The 23,070-nt window shown below is 40.7% G+C and overlaps 1 protein-coding gene across 1 annotated transcript in view; it reads right to left on the bottom strand.

Moving 5' to 3' along the window:
* Positions 1 to 2,993: 2,993 nt before the first annotated feature.
* The window catches only part of LOC115372007 (roundabout homolog 2-like), a 94,125-nt gene continuing 74,048 nt past the window's right edge, over positions 2,994 to 23,070 (bottom strand). The window contains exons 16-28 of the mRNA XM_030069699.1: positions 18,294 to 18,418; positions 18,029 to 18,200; positions 16,877 to 17,053; positions 15,664 to 15,690; positions 15,454 to 15,493; positions 13,695 to 13,822; positions 12,781 to 13,053; positions 11,635 to 11,797; positions 10,881 to 11,138; positions 9,671 to 9,879; positions 5,397 to 5,561; positions 4,998 to 5,252; positions 2,994 to 4,546 (exon numbers count right to left, since the gene is read on the bottom strand). Of these exons, the coding sequence (XP_029925559.1) occupies positions 4,545 to 4,546; positions 4,998 to 5,252; positions 5,397 to 5,561; positions 9,671 to 9,879; positions 10,881 to 11,138; positions 11,635 to 11,797; positions 12,781 to 13,053; positions 13,695 to 13,822; positions 15,454 to 15,493; positions 15,664 to 15,690; positions 16,877 to 17,053; positions 18,029 to 18,200; positions 18,294 to 18,418 (1,994 nt within the window). The 3' untranslated portion in view covers positions 2,994 to 4,544. The remainder of the gene's footprint in view (positions 4,547 to 4,997; positions 5,253 to 5,396; positions 5,562 to 9,670; positions 9,880 to 10,880; positions 11,139 to 11,634; positions 11,798 to 12,780; positions 13,054 to 13,694; positions 13,823 to 15,453; positions 15,494 to 15,663; positions 15,691 to 16,876; positions 17,054 to 18,028; positions 18,201 to 18,293; positions 18,419 to 23,070) is intronic.

Raw genomic sequence — 23,070 nt, forward strand, 5'->3', positions numbered from 1 at the left:
GGGGAAAAGTACGGAAAAGTAAAGTGAAGACTTTTGGACAAAACAAACGGAGTTGAATCACAGAGAGTCTGCAATTTGGCCCAGCTGTTAAAACCTTTGCAAATTTGCAAAATACCTGTAGTATCCAGTGGACTTCCAGCAACAACACTTAAGGATTAAACAACCAAGCCGACCTCTGCTAGGACATGGAGACAGTGCTTATATCCATATATCGGCAAGAGCAGCTAATAGGCAAAGATAAACATAATCAATATTGGCATGCTAATTTACTGTCTGCATTTACCTGAATTCCCTCTGTCAGAGAACTCCAGGAAAGGTCTTGCTACTCTTTGTCAGAGGCACCATGGAAAGTGCTGGAAAGTGCTTACAACCGAGGAGGAGATGAATAATAAGGGTGAACAAGATGAAAATAAATTGGTCACTGAGGGAGCTAAAGGCCAGGAGACAACTGGCCTTTACTTTACCCTGAGGGTAACACAGCCACAGAGCAGGAGCTGTGGTCTCAGGTGGGCTGCATGTAATTCACTACACTGCTTGAATGTTCCAATTAGCAAAATGCCATGAGTCGGGGATGAGCCTTTCTCGGCAAGGTTACACATAATCGTACTGAAAAGGTTCTTTCTACCACATATGGTGCACTGTTGCCAAACGGTGCTGTTCACACAGTGGATGGTATGCAGATGGACACCAAAGAGAAACAATCCCACAGAGGAGACCGTGGTGAAACACAGGAACCTTTACATGAAGTTAATACTGATGAGCACAGGCAGACAGTATATCAGAGCAGTCGTACATGTATTTAAAGTAAAGTCTGGCTGTCCCCAGATAATCAATACAACAATGCAAATTGGTTAAATAAACTAAGGAGGTCGGTAAAGATTCCAGCATGGTTGGTTCTAGATGTTATATGCATTTAAATCGCTTCCCAGACCCATAATGTGTGAAACATAATGTTAAAGCTGAAAAGCTTTGACATCAACAAAGAAGATATTTAGTTGTGTGCCATCTATTCACCAACTGACACTTCCAGTGAAAATGGCACGTTTGTACCAAGTCATTTTTGCACCTTGAGCAGTAGTGTATCCCAAAAACAACGTAATTTCGGCCTGCCAGTCGCACTAGAAGGTCATGGGATCACTAAGATCAATGGGATTCTAGGGGTCATGGATGTGCACAGCCACATCCAGAAAATATTTGAATCACCCAATTCATCATAAAAAAGAAAAAAAAATGCATAAGCAATAACCCAGTTATTGCATTTACTGCCAGGATCTGCGACAGTGGATATGTGGCTGTTCGGCCAAACACATGATATCTCAGACACTATCGTCTCAGGAATAAAATGATATTAGACAATAGCATCATTTATCAAAGTGTAAATATTGTCAAATATTGGTCAAAGATTATTTGCAACGTAAACTATTTGGGTAAGCAATGCTAACTAGCTAGGAACATTTGGTCGTCTCTTATCCTCCTCAGTTAAAAATGTCAGTATCTATGAGGCATGTCTGCAACCAGGATAATACTGCCAACTGGTATTGTGTACAATGATACAGACTAGATAAATAAAACAGTTTACCTCAAATCTATCACAATACTACCAGATTCCAGCTCCAGCCAAGCATCTTCATCCTTTTTTTCAGCAGTAAATATGTGAAATTTCTAACCTTAGTCATGCCTAAAAAAAAAAATAGGCTTTGCAGTGAACCTTTGAAAGTACTGTCATCACACTCTCTGTATTTTCTTTGAAAATGTATGACTCTGACATTTCCTGTTTTTGCCTAAATTGGCTCCGTGATTGGGTGAAGGTGCTCAAGAAATGGATATGCCCTATGGAAATGTGTGCACAATTGTTACATCTCTTATATCTCTTGAGGGATGAGGACTTTTAGTTTTTGTGTGTGTGTGTGTGTGTGTGTGTGTGTGTGTGTGTGTGTGTGTGTGTGTGTGTGTGAAGCTCTTATTAATGTAAACCCCTCTCATTCTGATTTATGTTCTCTGAGATAAGAGGGTGGAAGGGTGAGACCCACCCCACACCCCATCCCCCGCCATCTAGTTATGACAACTGAGTTTGAACTTAGATGCCCTTTCTTCTTACTGTATATATTTTTAAACACATTTCTGGAAGTATTGGTCAAAATAAATAAATAAATAAATAAATAAATACATAAATAAATAAAATGGATAAATAAAAGAAAATTACCCAAACCCTAAAGATTTTTTTTTTGGATTTTCCACTCCACAAGGAGGCCAGAGGTTAGATTCATCTACAGACCAGCAGATTTGTAGCTGGGGGGAATTGAACATCTTCAAAGCTGAAGCTTGCCAACATGACTCCACATCATAGTTCATCACCCTGATGACCAAATTTTGAGTCGACCATGTTCACGTGTGGTACAGGTGGGACAAGAAATATCATTACTACCCCAAATGTCAACAAAGGGTTGTATATACAAAATGTATGTACATTCAGGAATGATAAATGCCTCATTTAGCCTCATCAAATCACTGAAAATGCTGTTGAACAACCTGGCATAATATATACACGCACAAAGAAAACATGATTTCTAGGAAATTCCATTGGTTTTCTTGACAAAAAAATGACAAGTAATAATAGAGTGACATAAAACAAAACGTACTGAATTTAGAATAAGACTGGAAATGTAAATTGCAAAACTCTATAGCCTCGTTTATGTAAGCAGTCCTGCACTCTGCTTTTTTACAGGGGCCTGCTTTGCAATAATGATTTCAAAGCATGTTCTTAGAAAAGAACTCACATATGTCTAGTTTTGTAGAGCTCTAGAAAGCACTTACATCTTTCTTCTAATTTACTGACCAGCTGAATGCATGGAAGATGATTCAAGAATTGAATAGCTGAGTGGCTGAGTTACTTTAATGGAAATGTATTATAGAGTACTATATAGGCCCTTATCTCAGTGCCAAACAGTGTAGGATGTGGCTGGAAATCAAAGGCACTTCAAGGAAAATTATGATTCAGTTTCACATACACATTTTATTTTGCATCAAAGGGTTGAAAAACGGCCATACTGTATGTGGCTGTGTATTCCTGAGGGCAAACCAATCTGGCAAGATTTTTCACAGGGAGAGCCATTTCAAGAACATTAAGAAGAACAGAACCATCAAAACAAGTGTAAAAACACTGCATCATAAATCTCGTTGGCAGAAAATTTTAACTGGCTGCATTTTAAAACTGGGAAAGGTCCTTAACTGCGTTCAGGGGACACAATTACCAGTCGTTGAGTTTTATACATCCTTATAAGATGGTATATAAAACCAAATCATAGCACTGTGATATTAAATATCACTTAATTCTCATTTAACCAGGCACCTCGTTTGTCTTCAGAGGACACCAAGGCATTTTAATGTTTCTGTTTCTGTTTTTGTCCCCTGTCCAAGACAAAACATGGCCTGTGGTTTCCATCCACCTCCTCTACATCTTCCCCACCATCTCCTTTCCCTTCAGTCTTATATTGTCCATAGATTATTGCACTGTCACCATTTTTGAATGTTATACTTGTTAATAAATGGAAAAGAACTAGCAAAAAGAACACTTTTTCCTCTTAACTGCCTTCTTTTTTAGGAATAGTAGAGCTTTGGGCGCAAGTCAAATTCTTATGCCCTTGCTTTGGATAACACAAACTAATTTGTTGCTTTGTTACTATAAAAATATCCCGGAAAGCATTTACAAGTGCAATCCTAGATAGGACTCCCAGTAACTTAAGTATGAAACACAGAGCAACATGTTGTGTTTATTGTTTTGGCATATTATCTTTAGGTCATTAATTACCTGTAATTTTTCCCTCATAACTCTCAATATATGGGTACTTCTAAAAAAACAAAAAACAAACAATACAGTACAGCCAAGTATACTTCTTCTGTTTAGGTTCTGTTTAACATCTATGTCCCTCTTTGCCATTATGATTCTCGTCCTCAGCTCTGCTGACGATGAGTTTTGTGCTTATTATCACCAAAAACGCTCTGTGCAAAGTACAACAATACAGTAGCTTCATCAAAAAAAAGCTAACATTTTGAGCATTAATGAAAAATGATTCACAGTAAGAAATCACAATTAAAAGAGACAACATCAGGTTTGGCTTGCATAGCAAAGCAAAAGAAAGAGAAAATCATTATTTAAAAAAAAAATATTTACAAATTATGCAAGTCCTTTCACTTCCTTGAGTCAGTAGATTTTGTTGTGATTTTTCTTCATCTCCATTGTGTGAATAGTTGTACACCATGTGACAGAAAATAGAAGCGGACATGTAACATATGTTTTTTTTTTTTTTCTTTTTTTTCTTTTGAAGAGGGGGATGAAAGTAACATTGTGAGATTGGTGTCTGTGTCTGTACATGACATTTACAGCTCTGCATTTTATCTTGCCCTTTCTTTCTCTGTCTTCATTCTGTCTCCTCTCCATCCACCAGCCTTCATTCTGTGTTGCAGGCAGAGAGAAATCTCATTGCGCTTATAAACAAGGCGTCCTGGGACAGACAGCCACTGCAGGGAGAAAGGTCTCACAAAGACTCTGAAAGAGATTCAGAAGGCCACACTAAACAACAGCATAAAATCTGTCTGAGGTTACTTTTTCCTTGGTAGACTTCACTCCTATACATGGTAGGCGTACAATACATGGAAATATCTGTATCTTTATGTGTGCAACTCACAAAATTCATTGTATCTGTATACCCAAAAACCTAATTCATCATGAGAAAATCTTAAATTGTTCTGACATGAAGATCCCAGGCCAACAATTAATATGATTAACTTGAGCAAGAGAGATAAAGGTTCATTTACATTACTCATTACAATATCCAAACAAAAACCCAAAACTTAAAACTTTCCTCACTCCTGTGAGGAAAAAAAGGTTTTGGTACAAACTGCAAATGTTTATAACATGTCATGAAGTCATTGCCAATTACAGTGTGTACATTCAATGATGGTGATGAGCACTCAAACACCTCCTCACACATACTCACATTGATCCCTCTTTTCTGTGCTGTTTGTGGGTGGATGCCCATTGTGGGAGGGATCTGTGCCAGGTCTCTGGTGGCTCCCTCTACCCAGGGTGGCCCTGCTGGATGTTGTTGTACCACTCCAGGAAGCCATATGCTGCCGCTCCAGTGTCGACACGGTAACCATACACTCTTCAGAGGGGTCTGAGGCTGCAGCTGCCCACGAGCTGTGCATGCAGGCACCCACGCTGTGCAGGGACTTCAAGGCTGGTGTGTGGGCTGTTGAGTGGATGGTAGAGGAGGGTGTTGGTCATGAGTTATGAATGAGATATCCTCATACAAAGTACATACTATGTACTCCATTTACGATGCGAACAGATTTTCTGTGGCTGTAAACTTATGAACACTACAACTTAGTCTTACCCTCTGTGTTGGTGTCTCTTCGTCTGGGCAGAGTTCCAACTGTCTCTGTCTGCGGTTTGAGGCTAGGCAGTGGCGCCCTCTGGTGGCCCAGGCTCTGTGTACCCAGTACACCATTGTCTATTGAGCCAGAGCTGTCTGAACGGCACTGCTGAGAGTAGGTTTTACCTACAATGGACAGGAGAGTAAGGGGGAGGTATTGGAGAGAGGGTTTGGCTAAGCATGCCTGAGCAACCATAGTTTTTGACCCAGACAGAGTGGGTCAGGCCCAACACTGAAGTGGCTCTACAAACATAATGTGGATTTACAAGGCAGCCAGCAAGATCCTGCAGCTGTATTGGAAGTACAGTAAAAGTGATTAAATGAAAATGACACTGGTAAAATTAAAGACATCCTGATTCACTGCCAGATATATTGCACACCACTTATTGACTTCTTAATTACCCTATATTACACCCTATATATAACCTAAAGATGATTCACATGCTATTTCCATTGCACTGAATATTTGTGAAAAAGTACAACTATATCTACCTCCTACTTTTCATGTCATGGAAGCTTGTATAAGCACTAAAACAGTATTCACGAAGTTCCAGAGATATGAATGCATAAACTGGGTTTTGTGGACAGTTACTAAATATTTTAAGAATAATGCTCTACTCTCTGTCACCCATATTTCTTTGTTGCCAATGCAAATGGCTTGACCTACAGTTCAAAATTATGGGACAGCAAAGGTGATGGTTTCTCCATTCAATTAAGTGTTTTACTCAAATCAGAGAACATACAAACATTAGCAATGGTACCATTTAAAGCTTGGAATGACAACTGCAATATGGCACCCCCTGTGGAAATACTGTCACCACACTGGCTTTGTTCATGCTTTGATTTACTGGACTGAAGATATTTTCTTACTCTCAAATTCACTGACAGAACTTTTAATACAAGGACTTACAATATATGACAGCTTAACATGAGACTTTAAAAAAAAAAAAAAAATGTTTGCATCGATAATGTGCATGAATATTTTTAGTCAAGCTGACCTGTATTTGACCCGCAGTGGGCTATTAAAAGTGCTGAAAAGAACTTATTCTCAATGCACAAGACAATCTCTAGTTGGGCTTTCACCTACCTAACAATAGATTTATGTTCTAAAAAAGTACAATTTTGTCCCTGTGGGAGAAGCCTTCAAGTTTCTCTCTAAAGAAATGGGTTCAGACTGAACCCTATTTATAATTGTGTCAAATCTTAAATGTTAGATATGGGACTTTTATGTAGAGCTCTACCAAAGTTCTGACAGGATTCTACAGTATGTCATGATTGTGATGTCTAGGCAGGCATGGTTTCAAATAACTTTTTAAAGGCTTCTTCTGAAAATCTCTGACAAAGAATGTTTACAGGGAGGGAGAAAAATGAACAACTTTTTTTTGATTATGGTACATATTGGTGGAAAGGGGATTTTAGGCTGTTTGAGTACCTCTGTAATAAAGTTCAGTTAGCTTAGAAATAAAAATACTTGGAAAAAAAAGTTTTATGAACTTGGAGTATTTGTCATTGTCCCATTGGCAACATGAACATGTTGTTTGTGATTCACAGTGACAATTGTCCTAAGAACCAACCCTTGGCTATGGGTGAATACATTTGTGTGTGCTGAAACTGAAGGCTCAATGGACCATTGTAAGCCTTGGACTCTGTTGTATACAATGTGATCATAGGAGACCATCACCAACACAATATACAGTGTGATTTTGACTTGTGACGTCTGACCAGTAGATACATTCTTGCATATAATCTCTAGTCCCTCATCAGATACCTAGATGTTTGAAGGTTCTGTGCAGTATCTCTAAGGCCATCCTTACACTTCCACTCTTTCAATGTGACTTTTGTCATCCTATCATGCCAGGTTGCATTTACTGCCAAGTCTGTACACTCCGAAATTGGATCTTGTTCACATTTGGATCCGATTAGCTGGACAACATGCCGAGGTGACCTGGCTTGCACTGAGTTCAGATCTCATTGAGGTGTGGACAACATGTGGGCACAATCTGGACAATTTATCATTACATATAGTGGGAATATATCTATGTCTGATCAGGCAGGTTGCATTCAAGTGTCATAAAAGTCACGTCGAAAAGACAAATGTAACCACAAAGCAGAGATCTCAGTGGTTGTTTCTAGTTTCTGTTTGAATGCAGGGGTCACAGCCCCAAGTGTCCTGTCACCACAGGGACTTCTTTGGCCTTTAAGGGAGAGTGGGGTAATTTGTGCCAAGGGGCAAGTAGTGCCACCCCTGTTATCTAGAAAACCATAGAAGAAGTTGGTCATGTGACCACATATTTTTGAAGAGGCATCCATTTCACTCATCCTGCAAAGAAGGGAGACACATGGCTTGAGAGGTAAGCACATTTAAGTTCAAAAAATTTTTTTTTTGCCCTCCAAAGTAAAATGTCTATGATCAAGGTTTTTTGATTGCTGTGTTTGAACAATTATAGAAAACTTTGAAAACAGTTCACACAGGTTTTAGTACTTTAGTAAGCTACACCATGAGTCTATACAGTTAGCATGATGTTTGCTCAAAACAGCTGGGGGATGCATTTTTTTCAAAAAAGTGGGCTTGGGGTAAATTGTGCCAAAGGGCCTGGGGTAAGTGGTGCCAGTGGCACAGCTTGTGATTATATACTATATATTACTTTATTGTATTTTATTGTTATTGTACATTGTCTTCTTACCTTTGATCACTAAAACTATTGAGATTCAGATGAAGATGATTTGCAGGTGCTCATTTTGGAAGTTTTATTTTGTTCTGGGTGTGTGTTCATGTGGCGCTCGGCCTTGTTATAGAAAAGTGGCCTGTGATCTTGTTAAAATAATAAATAAATGTTAAATAAATAATTTTGTATTGAATTTGTTTTGCTTTTATATAGCATTATCATCTGTGAGATTAAAATGCTAAAATTAAAATTTTTTCGAAAGCTGTATTTCTCAAACAGTTTACATAAGATCCAAAGTGATTGTTCCCAGGGATGCACAACATCCTAAACTATATGTGCATATTTTAGTTGGAGGCATTACTGTAATCCCCTCGCTTTAAAGGCACTTTAAGTAAAAATTGGCACTATTTACCCCACTCTCCCCTACTGTCCATACCCTCCACAGTTCTTTCAGTTCTGGGTAATTCATCAGGTTCTCGTTTTCTTACTTCTTCATGTTGCTATCAGCGAGACTCTCTACATCTTTCTTCTTTCCCTTGATCATTACCAAAATGTCCTCTTCTATCACTCTCAACCACCCTTTATGGTGTCATCTGAACTTTTGTGGGTTCAATCCATACTTAGCACTGACAATGCATGCATCTTACACCTTGCTTCTGTGTACTGGACCATCTCAGAGGCATCTTTGCACAGTCTTTATCTCAGATCCTGTTTGTTGTGGTAGATCCCTGTTTCTATTGATCTGGTAGTGAGAGCCCATCAGTGTTGTCCTTCACGCCGGCTTTTTACAGCCACTGATAGAATTTCCTGATGTCAGCCACTTCTGCTATCTGCCAGCAGTACATTCTATGAAGGGGCTTGGATTGCCATGGCCTCCTCTATTTGCTCTTCATCCACGTTGCTTTTTTGCTACTGTCTGAGATATTCTTTTAGCAGTTCATCCTTGCGAGCTCTTTTATAGATGTACTCAAGGATGCTTTGTCTTTCATTCAGGATGGTGTCCTTGAAGCCCTTACTCTCATTGATGTAAAGTCTTATGGTACTGGACTTTAAGTGAAATCCTCCATGCATCGAGAGATGTTTCCAGGTCTTGGTATCAACATCTTCCATTGTCTCTCTTCATTGTTGCCAGCTCACTATACCAGCTTCTTATCTGATGATTGATATTGGGCATTTGTGTTGATAGCTTGAACCTTGTTCTTTCCATTCAGCCAGCACTTCTCTTACTTTTTTCAAGGTATTTGGATTTTGCTATCTATTTATTTCTTACTTCATTTTTGCTTCCTCATCATGGTTCCAATGTGACTGTGGTGTTCACAGATATTGGTACGGTCTGCCCTTTTTTCAATACTATCTACCCACAATTTGTATTCTTTTTTCCATAAATTTTTAACAGGGGTGTTTCACCTTATATCAAGACCATAGGCGCTGCAGAAATGATATGGTGTTTAGCAATCCAATTCATTGTGTGCCTACTTAATGCCAATAGCCCGGAGATCATCTTATTTAATTCCAATGACCTCTGAAAAATCAGATCACCAATCTCACTTTTCAATATCTCAGACATACCTGAGCCCTCCAGGTTATCCATGCTGTGACCAGGAGTGTATTCAAAGCCACACAAATTCTTTGACACCACAGCGTATCTTTCATCGTCCTCCTCATCCTCATCTTCCTCAGACAGGAGGGTGGTCCCCAGGTCAGAGCCCAGTGTGCTGGACATGAAGTCCATTGGGGGAATGGGGTTGTTGGACATGTTTGGACTGCCTTTCATATGCCTAATTCAATGTGGAGAAACACATGCATACACAAAATGAAAGACAAAAAAGGGAATGGAGGTGAGCAGAGAGTGAGTGACGCAAAAAATATTCCAGTACGGAATGAGTGCATGTTCAGTTAGGTTGAGGGGCTGTGTGCAAAGATTAAATTAATTCTTCTTTTAAGCATCTATGAATGCCTGCAGTGATTTCACTGATTGCTTTCTGTGTGCTGGTGTGTGTTGTGCTAACACAATGGAGTTGTAATTGGACTGGATAAAGGATATCTGGATGGGCAAGCCTGTCACCAACATGCCTGTTATCTCCCCCACAGCTGTCCTCCATGATGGCTCACATCCCACCATAGAGGAGACGCATGCATAATTACCAACTCTATTTCCTGTTGTCAGTACAGTGTGGTACAATAAACCTAGTCATTACCCTTCAACATGTGTCGCCACTGACTTGACAAGTTTTCCAGTGCTCCATCAAAGGTGTAATCAATGGAGAGCTGTTTTTATCGCTCTCAGGTAACACAGACGGCAGGTTAAGGCTGACACATGTAAATACTGGCAGTATGAAGCACTCAAACATTGGTCATTGATATGCAAAAGCCTAGCTATCTACAGAATAAAATGAATAAAATTACAGGCTCTTCTGCCGCTGTGCAAAGCAAATATTGCCTGCTCAAAGTATTCTGCACAAAGTTGGGCAGTTAATTTATGCATATAAACAAGTGTCTGTGGTATTTGCAAAGAATGGCACAGATCATGCAGCGCTCACTGAATTGCAATACAGGATATGCAATATAGGACAAGCAGGGCAAACCATCGAGACAAATTTTCCTCTTACTTGAACTTTCAAGTATCTCTCTTATTCTAGCCTGATTGTCATATATTTAGCCATCATAGGTGCAGAGTAATTCTCCAGTGGCATCTTGACGGTGTCAAACAGGGTGACTAGAATATTTGTGACAAACAGTATGCAATAGTGAAACCTCTATGCAGTTCAAAGAGCCTTACCATGCCTGCTTGGCCACCTCATACTGGTAGGCTCTGGTCAGCTCATCCAGATGGGCTTGCAAAATGGACTGCATTTCCTCATGGTGGGCAGAGCTGAGAGAGGAGGAAGAGGGCTGGCTGAAGGTAGCTGCTGGCGGGGAGGAGGATCTTGCCCTCAGAGGTGGAGTGGGACCTCGCTCCTCCTCTACCTCGTTGTCCAAATCCTGGTGAAGGTACGTCTGGACTGACAGGGGTGGGGCCCAACTGTTGCTATCATATCTATATCGAGGACAGAACAGCAACTGCGATTATCATCACATAGTCATATTGCAGAAGAGAAAACTGAATATTTATGTGGATGAAACAACGTTTAAGATAAAATGCAGCCTATGGGTGTTGCTAGAAAAGAAAAGAAAAAAAAAACAATTCTCCACAATGTTCATAATGTTTATGAGTAACTGTTATCAGCTATCTACACTGATATCAGTGTACTGATCTCAATTTAAATTTAACTTAAATTAAATTTCTTTTTCTGGCTTCTTCATTGGTGGGCAGCCATTTTAAGGATTACTTTTTTCTACATATGAAAAGCACAAGCTCTTGAACTGCTCCCTCACCAGTTTCTCAGATGGTGCACATGCACACACAGATACACTCACGTGACCTCTGTGTATTTTCTTTGTGCTCTGGTCCATCTGTGGTTGACTTCTGTGTTTGTGTGTACAGTATATCTGTGTTCCAGGAAAGAGATTGATGAGATATGAATGTATCTTACCCTCCTCCATGGTTTTCCGAGGGGTAGCGGTCAAGGTCAACCTCGGTACCTGGCAGAGGGTGCATGGGTGGGGGAGGCAAGGGCATGTTAGCCCAACATGTCCCATTTGATTTAGAGGCCTTTGTTCCACCCTTCACCTTCTTTTTCTTCCCAGCCTTTCCACCTGAGGGTAGGTAAGTAAGGGAAAATATTGGTCTGAGATAATACTGAGAAATCCCTATGGAGTCTGCTGTGCTGGCTGCTTTAATGAGCACAAATTATTGTACTGGGTTTATACACACACACCCACAGTCTGCTTTGAAAGTTATCTTATATCTTATGCAGCTATCTTAACTTTTCCAATTTTTTCCCCTACCTACTGCTCATTATTTCTTCTTTTTGTGTGCTGACAGAGCACCAGGACTTTTTCTTAATGTTGGCATTTCTTAAAGAGGCATCAAAACCTGACGCTCACCACTTTCCGTTGCTCCCATACACTTCCCACACTTGCTCTCCTTTATCTCTCAGGTAAGGCTGACATTTAGCTGAGTGCACAGCCCATTGTGCACAGCTACACAATCTACTTGCAGAGCAGTCTCTACAACGCTCCTCTATTACCACGCTAATTGCATATATACACATAACTCAGCACACTAAAGAATTTTCCCCTCTCGCTAATCAAGTTAATCCAAAGATATGTGTCATAATTCTCTGACATTTCTGGGCTAGAGAAGCTCCCAGGGCTGAGGGAAAAAATGTGACAATGACAGAGGAGTAATTAAGAACAGTATCCTCAGGGTCCATTTTCAGTGAATATGTAAATAAATCTCCTCCTCTGCATTTTGCTCTTTGCCTGGTTTGGTGTAACTGCTTCCTTTTACTCCTTGTAGCATTTATAAGAAAACTCTTTCTACTTTCTGCTATTTTCTTGCTAAATCAAGCTAATTATCTTTTTTTTTTTTATCACTTTCCAATCTCATACTGGGCATCCAAACAGTGTTGCAATCCAAGGAGATACAACACTATGACTCAAGAGATTCATTCACACACATAGGCACAGATAAAGCATAACACACAGGGATAAACAGAGCCCTGTTCTACGTAGACATAGACCAACACTGAGCTCTATCGTGCCCACCCCTCCTCTGATTCCCCCATGCCTCGTACCACTGCAAGGGCGTCTGTCGGTCAGTGAGTAGCCCAGGTTGGCTATTTCCTGCTGGGCTTGGAGAGAGGCCTTCCAGCGGGGGTCTGGCCTGTCCACAGCGAGCTCATGGAAGCTGTTGGACTGGAGTATCTGAGTGGTGGCATAGGGGGTGGGCTGACTCCCTCGCGCTGGACTGCTGTAGCCTGCCTTCCCCATGAAGTCAATACTACTGTAGATGGCACCATCAGACAGCATGGTACCAGTCTTCTCCACTGCTGCGGATGGTAAAACATCTGAGACAAGGTAGGAGGGTGACAGAGTCAGAAAGGGGATCATGGAGAGATAAGTTGACATGAAGTTAACGATCTTTAAGGTCATTAACACTCCCTGCTGCTCTGGCACTCTGGATTAGTTAAACACAGGACTCAAACGGACTTGATATAAATGAAAGTGATTATCTGGGGCCATAATTAGTATGCAGCATGCTGTGGAAGCCCAGTGTAATGTTCACCGAGAGAGACACTCAGACAGGGTTAACCTTCAGCTCTAATGAGCTCAAAAGAACATGCAAAAACATACACAAACACAGATTTGTCAACTATCAGTCTTGTACCACCACACATCCTTCCAAAAATGTATATGATAATGCATGCCAGAGCATGAGAAAGACTGGCATGCAAATGCAACTGATTTAAGCCAAATATAAGGCTTGTCAAATTCAATTAGTAAAATGCTGCCCTTGAAGGCTCTTTCAGTTTTTGTTGGTGTTTGTGTGTGTTTGTTTGCATGTGTTTGTGCATGCATGATGGCCTGTCACTGTGCCTCCCAAAGGATAAATATCAAAGTGACTGTCCAGGCCAGGCATTGCTTAAGCTGTATTATTCGTCACCCTGGACTTGCCAGCTGCCCCACAGTGTGCCTCTGTGTTTCTTACCTCCACGGCCAAAGTTACTGTTGCCCTTTGGACTCCCTAAGCCCCCGTTAGCTGGGAGGCTGGTGGAGGGCCAGGAGTCAGCCAACCAGGGGAGGCCGGGGTCACCCGCTTTCAGCAAACCAGGACGGCTGGGAGAGGATGTTTTTAGAGAGATAAACAGAAGACGGAGGGAGTGATGGGGGGAAGAAAACAAAGAGGAAGGGGGGAAAAGAGAGGAAGAGAGACATAGTTAGATATCCAGCCTGCTGCACAACAATATTGCTCGTTTTTTTTCTGGCTGCTTCAGCAACAAATTGGTGTGAAACCTCATTCAGCATATTTGCTTCGGTGGAGCGGCGCAGCGCGTAGGCGACAATAAACAACACAGAGACATAAAGTGGCAAGTCTATAAATCAGGCCTCTGCCACCCCTTAGACTCCACCACCCCTGACTCTCCCTGGAGACACATGGCAGGCCTAAATACACATTAAATCCACTTTAGAGCCCTAGCACAACAGAAATTTACATTTTAAATTGAGAACCACGGACACCCTCTGGCAAACCGGCTACATTGGTGTGCTGTCTCCATAGCAACAGAGGCAGCAAAGCCCATTAGGTGGTTCAGGCGAGCTACCATGTCATTTTTGTCTTGGTGAAATACAATAGTCATAAATACAGGCTCTACCTTTCAGGTGGGGAAGTTGTGGGCAGGATATTCAGGGAAAAAAAATATGATGGTATGTGGCCGCATCCCATCAGCTGCTGGTAAAATGATAAAACAGTCACATGCCCCATGCACCCTGTTTGCATTTGTCTAATTAACATGGTAGTACACAAATGAATTTTCCACTGAGCCTGGCTCACCAAGTGCCGAGGGAATTGTACACAGCTGACTTGTGATGGCTCAAAGGTGTTTAAGCAATTATGTGAATAATTTCCATATTAAAGTACACAGGCATATTCAAGCAAACACATACATTTACATACATTTGCTTCAGCACACATTCCAACACCAAACACGACAGTAACACACATGAACGTATACAGTATTTAAAAATACACACATGCACACATGCAAACACGCACACATAGGGTTTAGGCAGCAAATGGTTTATTTTTAGCGTATTATTTGCAACATTTGTTTTGGCTCTGGGCTTATCTGCTTGTTAAAGTGTGACAAAGTGGAAAAAAGGAGCGGAAGGGAGGAAAAAAGAGGAGGAGCTTCATTCTGTCTCCTTTCTCCAACATTAATTCTGCTCATACGCTCCTTGTTTCACTACCCAGTGACATTCAGTGATATTTGAGGTAGGTATGCCTCATTCTCTGCCAGATAGAAGGACACTCTCATGCAAGTGGATTCTCAGGGTCCAGCTCCTTTTTGTTACATCCTGACAGACTACCCATACACTGTGTGCCAAGTCTTTCAACCAGCAAATTTATCACCTCTCCCCTCCTCCCTCGACCTCTCAGTCTGCCAGCAAACCTGAACCAAGAAAAGACCTGTGAATAGAATCTACCTGCATTAATTGCTACCTCTAATTTCAAAGGAATGATTAATGATTTCATCAACAGTTACATCAAGGCCCATGATGCGCTGAATTGAATAAGCACAGGGAGAGGAGGACCATATATGCAAAACCCACTCATCATGATAATAAGCTCTGATACACAAAGAGGGTGGATCAGCTATTACACAGCATGGCACTTTAATGTCAGTGCGGCTCAGCAAAAGCCAAAGTTGTGAGTTTCGTTATTTTGACAAGTTAGTTTAAATTCTCACCTTCCATTTCTAATCAGGCCTCTGTCTCTTTGGAATGTAACTGCAGTCCCATTGAAGAGAAAAGATGAGGCAAAGAGAAATGATTAAACTCAATTAAAGGTCTGTGAAAATCTAATGTGATGGTCTGCATGACTTGTACACTAGCACACTAGTAAATTAGCACTTCTATTTCAGCATCAATATTTCAATATGTGAGAAGTAAACACATACCTGCGCGAGTAAAGGTGAAGGACTGAACTGCAATTCAAAAGGATAAAGAGGCTGTTTGTTTTAAAAGCTCATGGACAATGTAGATTAAGTAAAGTGGTACATCAGTGTTAAAAAACATAAACATAATATAAAAAAGACCATGCATTTGATTAAAAAATTCATATTTGTTCCACATTATGAAATCAGGGCAGGGCTGGGGGTGCAGGATTATGGATCAAGTCCTTTCATCCCAGTATTCATTAATTTGTTTATCCATCACTGGCAATATCTCAGCTATGATCAGATTTTGAAAAACTCAAGAGAATGGGACACTGTACCACTGCCTTCTGCTATTTTTTTTTCTTTTTCAACTGGCCCAAGGGCTGACAGTACAATTAAAGGTCAAAACAAGGTGACATATTTGTCACAGCTTGGCCCAGAGGGATCTGCATCAATTCGTGGGGGGACAACATGTTTACTGTTCCACTGTTTTGTTTTGTTTTTTTTTGTTTGTTTGTTTGTTTGTTTGTTTTTTACTGAAAAAAAATCTATCTACCTATCTATATGGATATAGAAACTGATTTAGAGAGCTGCAGTAGAACATTGGAATGGAATGAAATACTTAATTTTCTTCTTCCTTTTTTTCCAAAATACTGAATAACAAAATAAAACAAATAAATTCTAAGATGGAAATATGATGTTTTGGAATGAAGCTCCTCAATTTGTTGTCAGATAAGGGATTAGAGAAGCCGCAGTTGATCATGTAAATCCCTAATGAATTAGGTAATCATCACGGTCTCTCTCCAAGTCACAAGTTTTATGAAAGCTGCCATACACAGTGTGAAGATAATAGCCCACAGCTATATGCTAGATCCACAGAGGGATAAAAGAATACTTCATTCTAAATCTAGACGCATTTCACATTAATGTGCAAACAACACCGGCCATGGTCCGATAATGGAGGGGGATGTTAAATTACTTATCTCGGATGAATGTATTAAAGTGTTGAGGTGCGGTCCTGATGGGACTCTGTTCACAGCTGATGCACATCAGTGCACAGTGAATTAAAGTAAATAGGGCCTATTTCCATCTGTGCTGAATATATTTCCTTTGTTCTGCATTTATGCCTTAGCACAGCCTAAATGGCCCAAAATCAACTTTCACTGGAGGGAGCGAGAGCTACTCTGCTATGAGATTCTGTGTTGATGCAGAACCATGTAAATTGATTTTTTACCTGCATAGTTGCTGAGGCCCTTCCTCTTTTTCCTCCTCCAATACAGCCAGGCACTGAAGCCCATTAGGACAATCCAGCAAGCCCCTCCCAGACCTGCAATGAAGGCTGGCTGCTTCACCACATCTGAAATGCTATTGTTGCCCTCCGTCCCCGTCATCACATCCCTCAGTTCTGCACCTGGAGGCACACATATGCACACACACATGAACAAAATGAACATTTGAATTTTTTCACATTATGCCATCATGTGATATGTCACAAAAACAAATAAAAACCAACCAATATGTACAGAAAATGCCTTTTGAATGGGTTAAAGGATGGAGATTGGGGAAAACAAAAAACAAAAACAAAAACATAAAAAAACTCCATGAAAAATAGATCAAACATTGAGGCAAATGGAACACATAAATGGTCAAAGGAAGAGGCAATGAATAAATAAAAACAAACAGGGTAACTGTGGTATAACTGAAAAAAAAAAAGAACAAAAACCAAAAACAGAGCATCAGCACATCCACTATGTAGGCAGAGTTAATCAATTCAGCAGTGCACTTATCAACTTGAGCTGCAAGACATGAGATTGACAGAGCAGCTCTGACAGAGTTTGATTTTCTGTTGCGGCTACTGTGCTGTGAAATTAGATTCACAGTCTCCAGCAGGAGGAAAAAAAAGCCCTATCATTAGACTTCAGTCCACAGCCCAGTGTTTTCCTTTCTCTGTGCGTTAAGGGTGTTTTTCCCACATATCAGTCAAAAGTCACAGATGAAGAGCATCTGGCCTGGGCTCTGATATTGATTCTGGGCTTATATACTCAGAGCATCCTTCAGCTATTTGATAAGATGTGATAGGCTGATAAGCTCCCTCAATAACACTGTCTACTTTGTTAGCGCCAGCTGCACACATATTGAGGAGGATTATTGATATGGCTAACAGCACTCGGCACAGTGTTACCAGACACTACACTAAATTAAACGCTATTGATTTCTTGATAGACGTCCATGTCACAAAGCACAATCTTCTTTCTTAAAGCGCGATAAATTGATAAATCATTTTTCCAGACAGCAATCTGTGATGGAGACCTATATGGTTCCTCCTTTGTCATTTAACCTGCATGGTGTATGTGTGTGTGTGTGTGTGTGTGTATGGGTGGATTACCCAAGATGATGAGCTGGGGTTTGCTCTTCACCCCCACCCCTGCGCTGGTGCCTGCGGCCACCTCCACACGGTACTGCACTCCAGTCTGCAGCCCCCCGACTACCACTGAACGGATGGTTGCGTCCACAGTTTTATTGACATGAAATCGAGTCTCGTTGGCCAAACACCAGATCTGACACAGACAGACAGGCCAGACAGAGCTCACTGTGAGGCGGCACAGTATATTGCAAAAATTATTCAGCGAGGTGCAGTAGTTTGCCTCTACCTTGTACTCCTGGATAATGCCGTTCTGGTGATCGGTGGGGGGAGGGTCCCATGACACACTGATGGAGGTGCTGTTATGATTCCCTATTGTCAACACTGTCACTTGCTGAGGAGGGGCACTGGGTGCTGGGGGAGGAAGGGCGGGGGGGTGAAGAGAGAGAAAAAATATTCAGCATGATTTAACATATTCTAGCTTTAAACAGAAAGGGAGTGTCTTCATCATGGCAAGCAGGAGTGCTTTGTCTCACACACTGCCTTGTATTCATATTGATGAAGCAAGCCAAAAATACATTGGCACTGTCTGAGCCAGCATGGCAGATTGCTGCTGTACGAAATGAGCAGGGAGAGAAGTATAGTTTTCCTGACTTTTGTCACATTTTGATGGTACGGTTGACTGCATGGCTTTGATGCACAGGAACCTGAGCAAGCAGGGCTGTTCCGTTTGGACTGTCGGTTCAGGATCCCATGAATACATTGCATTCTTTGGATTTCCAAGTGTAACACACCAAGCAGTTGGGGGCTAAATCCTACTTTACTGATCTCGCAAATGACAGCTATGCTGAGCAGGCCAGCAAGCGTAGCTGCTAGTAGCGAGCCCTGTGCCATGAAAGGATGGCTGAGCCCAGTAGCTGACATCGCTTCCATAATGGATTACTACCTTCACACACATTTTTACGCTTGCAAAGTAGAAACATTCAATTCTGCATATCTTATCTAAATAAAAAACGCTCAATTTCCATGTACTATAATGAAGGCTCTGTGATGTTTTGTTGATAGAAATGTGATCTGTGGCTCCTGGTGCCAAATTCCAAGTCACAGTCCGATGGGTCATTGCTTAGATGTACAAAACTGGCCCGATAACTTTGCATGGAGAGATCAGAGATTCAAAGAGGCTGCAGACAGCAGGAGGCAAACAGCATGTTTATGCAACTGAGCACATTATCATCCGTCATTGACAAGACTGTACAATCGCTCCGGGGATATATTTTCTCACTCTTCTCATTAAAACAATCATTATGTTCTGACTGAGTGGATGAAATAACTACTCTGAACCCAATTAAGGAGCCGCATAATAATAATGCTATCTGTGGTGGATCCATGTAAGCAAGCCATTGGATTCCACAGCAGTGTAATGAAGCCTAAGCAGGTGGGCCATGACACGACTATCTTGTTTGCCACCTGGCCGGAGTGCAACCTGGCTACTGTGGCTTGAACACTCCAGATGGGCTTAACTCTGGAGATGGCTGGACAGAAATGTAGTGAACATGCTCAGAGTGCCTCATTTAGACAACAGTGTGTCATTTAAACAAGCCCGCATTGGTAGACAGAGGGAATAAAGCCAAGTCCTCCAATGAATATAGGAAAAAGCCTCCTTAGCAAGCCAGTCCCAGTCACCTCTGGACAGCCCTTACAATCTGCCTCAGCTAACTCATAAATGGAAGAATATTTGGATAGATGTAAGATAACCCCCAGATAATGTTACTTGCACAGGTTGTAAATAGATATATGTTGGCAAAATATTCTAGAAACTGGCAATGCAATGGTAATAACTCTGCTGTTTGAAATACATTTTTTATACAGTTCAACAAGTCGACTCACATGCCATCTGGCCTGCAAAAATCCAGTCTTCAGATATCTATGTTCTGCAATTTAGATTTTATCAACACCCTGAAACAATTAGCATTAAAAAATAATTTTCACCAAATTTTAATTGCCATAATTTTGATGAGTCTACCACTGAGACTGCTAAATCAGCTATTAAACAGTCAGTCAGTAATTAAATGAGAAAGTGCCTTTTGGAGTTTTTGGAACCTTTATACTATTTCCAGAGTTCAATGTCATTATTACCCAGAAAATGTTTAATTCTGCCCCCAGGAGACTAAACAGCTAACATTAGCAAAATGTTATCAAACTTCTTGACAAGAATGGGATTCTGGCTCTATGTGACATTTTCAATTTTATGCTTCGCCAACAGACAGGAATGTCAGTTAACAGAAAAAAAGAAGAAAAAATGCAGCTGGAACATAAAAAATCCATTTTCAGTGTAAAACAAGGACAGCTCAATATGGTGATAAGGATACAGTAAATTTAAATGTGGCAGGCTCCATCTTGCATGGAGTAGATAGATAGATAGATAGATAGATAGACAGCCATGAAGTCCAAGGAACTCTCTGTAGACTCTCCATGACAGAACTGGGTCAGCACAGATCTAGAGAAGGGTAGACAAGTTCCTAAAACATGAAAAGTTGGCTCCATCATGGGCTCCATCATTATGATATGCAATAATTTTGGAACCACCAACACCGTTCCAAGAGCTAATTGTCTGGCCAAACTCAGAAACCAGACAAGAGAGTCTTGGTCAGGGAGATGACCAAGAACCTGCTGGCCACTCGAACAGACCATCAGAGTTCCTGTGCAGAGACAGAAAACCTGCCAGAAGGTCAAATAATCTATGCAGCACTCCATCAATTATATTTTATGGCAGAGTGGCTATACGGAGGCCACTCCTGAGTAAAAGGCATATGAAAACCCAACCGGGTTTTGTCAAACAGCACTTAAAGGCGCCTGAGAGCATGAAGAAGAAGATTCTGTGGTCTGATGAGACACAAAATGTAATTGAAATGCTATGTCTGGTAAAACACAAGCAACTACTCAACAACAAACAGCATTTTTAAAAATGTCTTTTTCATGTCTCACTCATAGACCGGCCTCTTTTGTAGTATTGGCTGCACTGCCACCACAATTTCTGGTGGCAGTGCTACATTTTGTTCGTATATGTAAGCTTCTGGAAAATCTGCAGCAATACAGACGAAATGAACACAGAGCATGTACAGAGGGCTCCATCCTTATCCATATATGTACTTAACATTGAGCATAAATGAACCTTGATACCAACCCCACAGTTAATAACCTTGGTGGCAGCATCATGATATGGGGATGCTTCTTAGTGGCACCGATGGGAAGATCAGGACTGAGGGAACAATGAACATGGCCAAACACCGACAGGTTGTTGCAGAGGACCTGCTACAGAGTGCACATAACTGCAGTCTGTTGTGAAGATCCACCTTTCAGTATGACAGCAACTGAAAGCACACAGCCAAGACAACACTGACTTTGGAATAAGTCTGAACGTCTTTGAGTGGCATAGCCAAAGCCTGAACTTGGACCACTCTCAAAGTCTGTGCGGAGACCTGACAACTGTGGTTCATAGACAGTTAGGAAAAATGGGTGAAGGTGTCCAAATTCAGGTGTGCAGACTTGGTTGATGCATTCCCGAGAAGACTCAAAGCTGCCAAAGGTGTTTCTGCATAGTACTGAATGAAGGCTCTTCAACTTATGTAAATGAGATTTTTCAGTACTTTATTGTTCATACATTTTCAAAAAAAAAAATCTAAAAAAAAATATGTTTGGGCTTTGTTATGTTGGGATATTGCGTGTAGACTGATGAAAAAAATCTATTTCAACTTATGTTTGTAACACAACAAAGGGTGGAAAAAGTGAAGGGGTCTGAACTTTCTGAAGACACAGTGTAACAGAGTGCTGGCTAGAGGGAGCTGCGGCATACAAATAGCCCAGAACCTGCTGCGTAACTCACTCCCAGCATGGAATATCAAAAACTGTTTCATAAATATGTGAAACAAACAACAGTAAGTGATGACAGCTGAGTTGAGGTGGAATACGGGAATGAGTCTGACCAGAATTTTGTATGCACAGAGACCATCTGCGCATGCAAGTTCATCTGCTGACTGCCATGGCTGATGGCTCACACAATCACAAAAAAATAGGAAAATATCCATTTCTACCTTTCATAAATTTCCATTTTAAGCATTTACATGACTCAGTCCTAGAGTGACCTACAATGAGTGTAGCAGTAGAACAGCATTAAATCCCTACATTATTATAATATAAACAACCAATGACAATGAATGCATGCACCAAAGCCAAGGCAACAGTGAATCATTGACTAAAGAAATGAGAGCAAAGGAGAAAAAACAGCTGTACAGTCTATCATATATTCCTCATTGACATTTAATGAACATGTTGTTCTTGGTCCTGTATTTGGCTTTAGAGGTGGATAATTTTGCTGATTTTATGCACATTAGTATATCAATGTTCATCTAGTTTTTGAGACTACCTTTTTTGTCAAAGAAACATCATAGTATGACATCAGAATTATGAATCCTTGAGGTTAGCAAACATTAATGCACTTTGCGTGACCCAGCAGCCTAAAATTTTCTAGATTTCATGTCAGATTTAATGAGGAGGGGCCGGTCAGTTATAGGCTTACATCAGGAGAGCATGAAAGTCATAAAGCCTAGTTCTGCAGTGAGAGAACAATGCCTAGCATCAGCAGACTTTAGGATGACTAATGGTTACAATAACTGTAATGACTCAGGACTGCATTGATAACAATTAACGGCTATAGCATCGGAAAGGATCAAAGAGTATGATCTCAACAGTGTGACTAACACAAAGATTGATGAGTACAGTATCAGTAATGAGAATATACTGATAGCATTTGCTTATGCTATGAGAAAGGAGTAAAGTTTAAGCTCATAAGCTGCATAATGTCACACCATATATGCCAAGATATAGGCAATTAACCATAACCATGTATGCTTAGGATATGAAGTAAGCTTATTAATGCATTAATTAGCTAATATTTCTATATCAGCATACTTGTCTTCACTTAGCACTTGAGGGGTATTAATACAAATTCCATTTGCTAAAACAAATGCTGCCATGACATCATCATTTTCGGCAGATCATCTACCATG

This window comes from Myripristis murdjan, chromosome 14, assembly GCF_902150065.1.
Source record: "Myripristis murdjan chromosome 14, fMyrMur1.1, whole genome shotgun sequence".
NCBI lineage: Eukaryota > Metazoa > Chordata > Actinopteri > Holocentriformes > Holocentridae > Myripristis > Myripristis murdjan.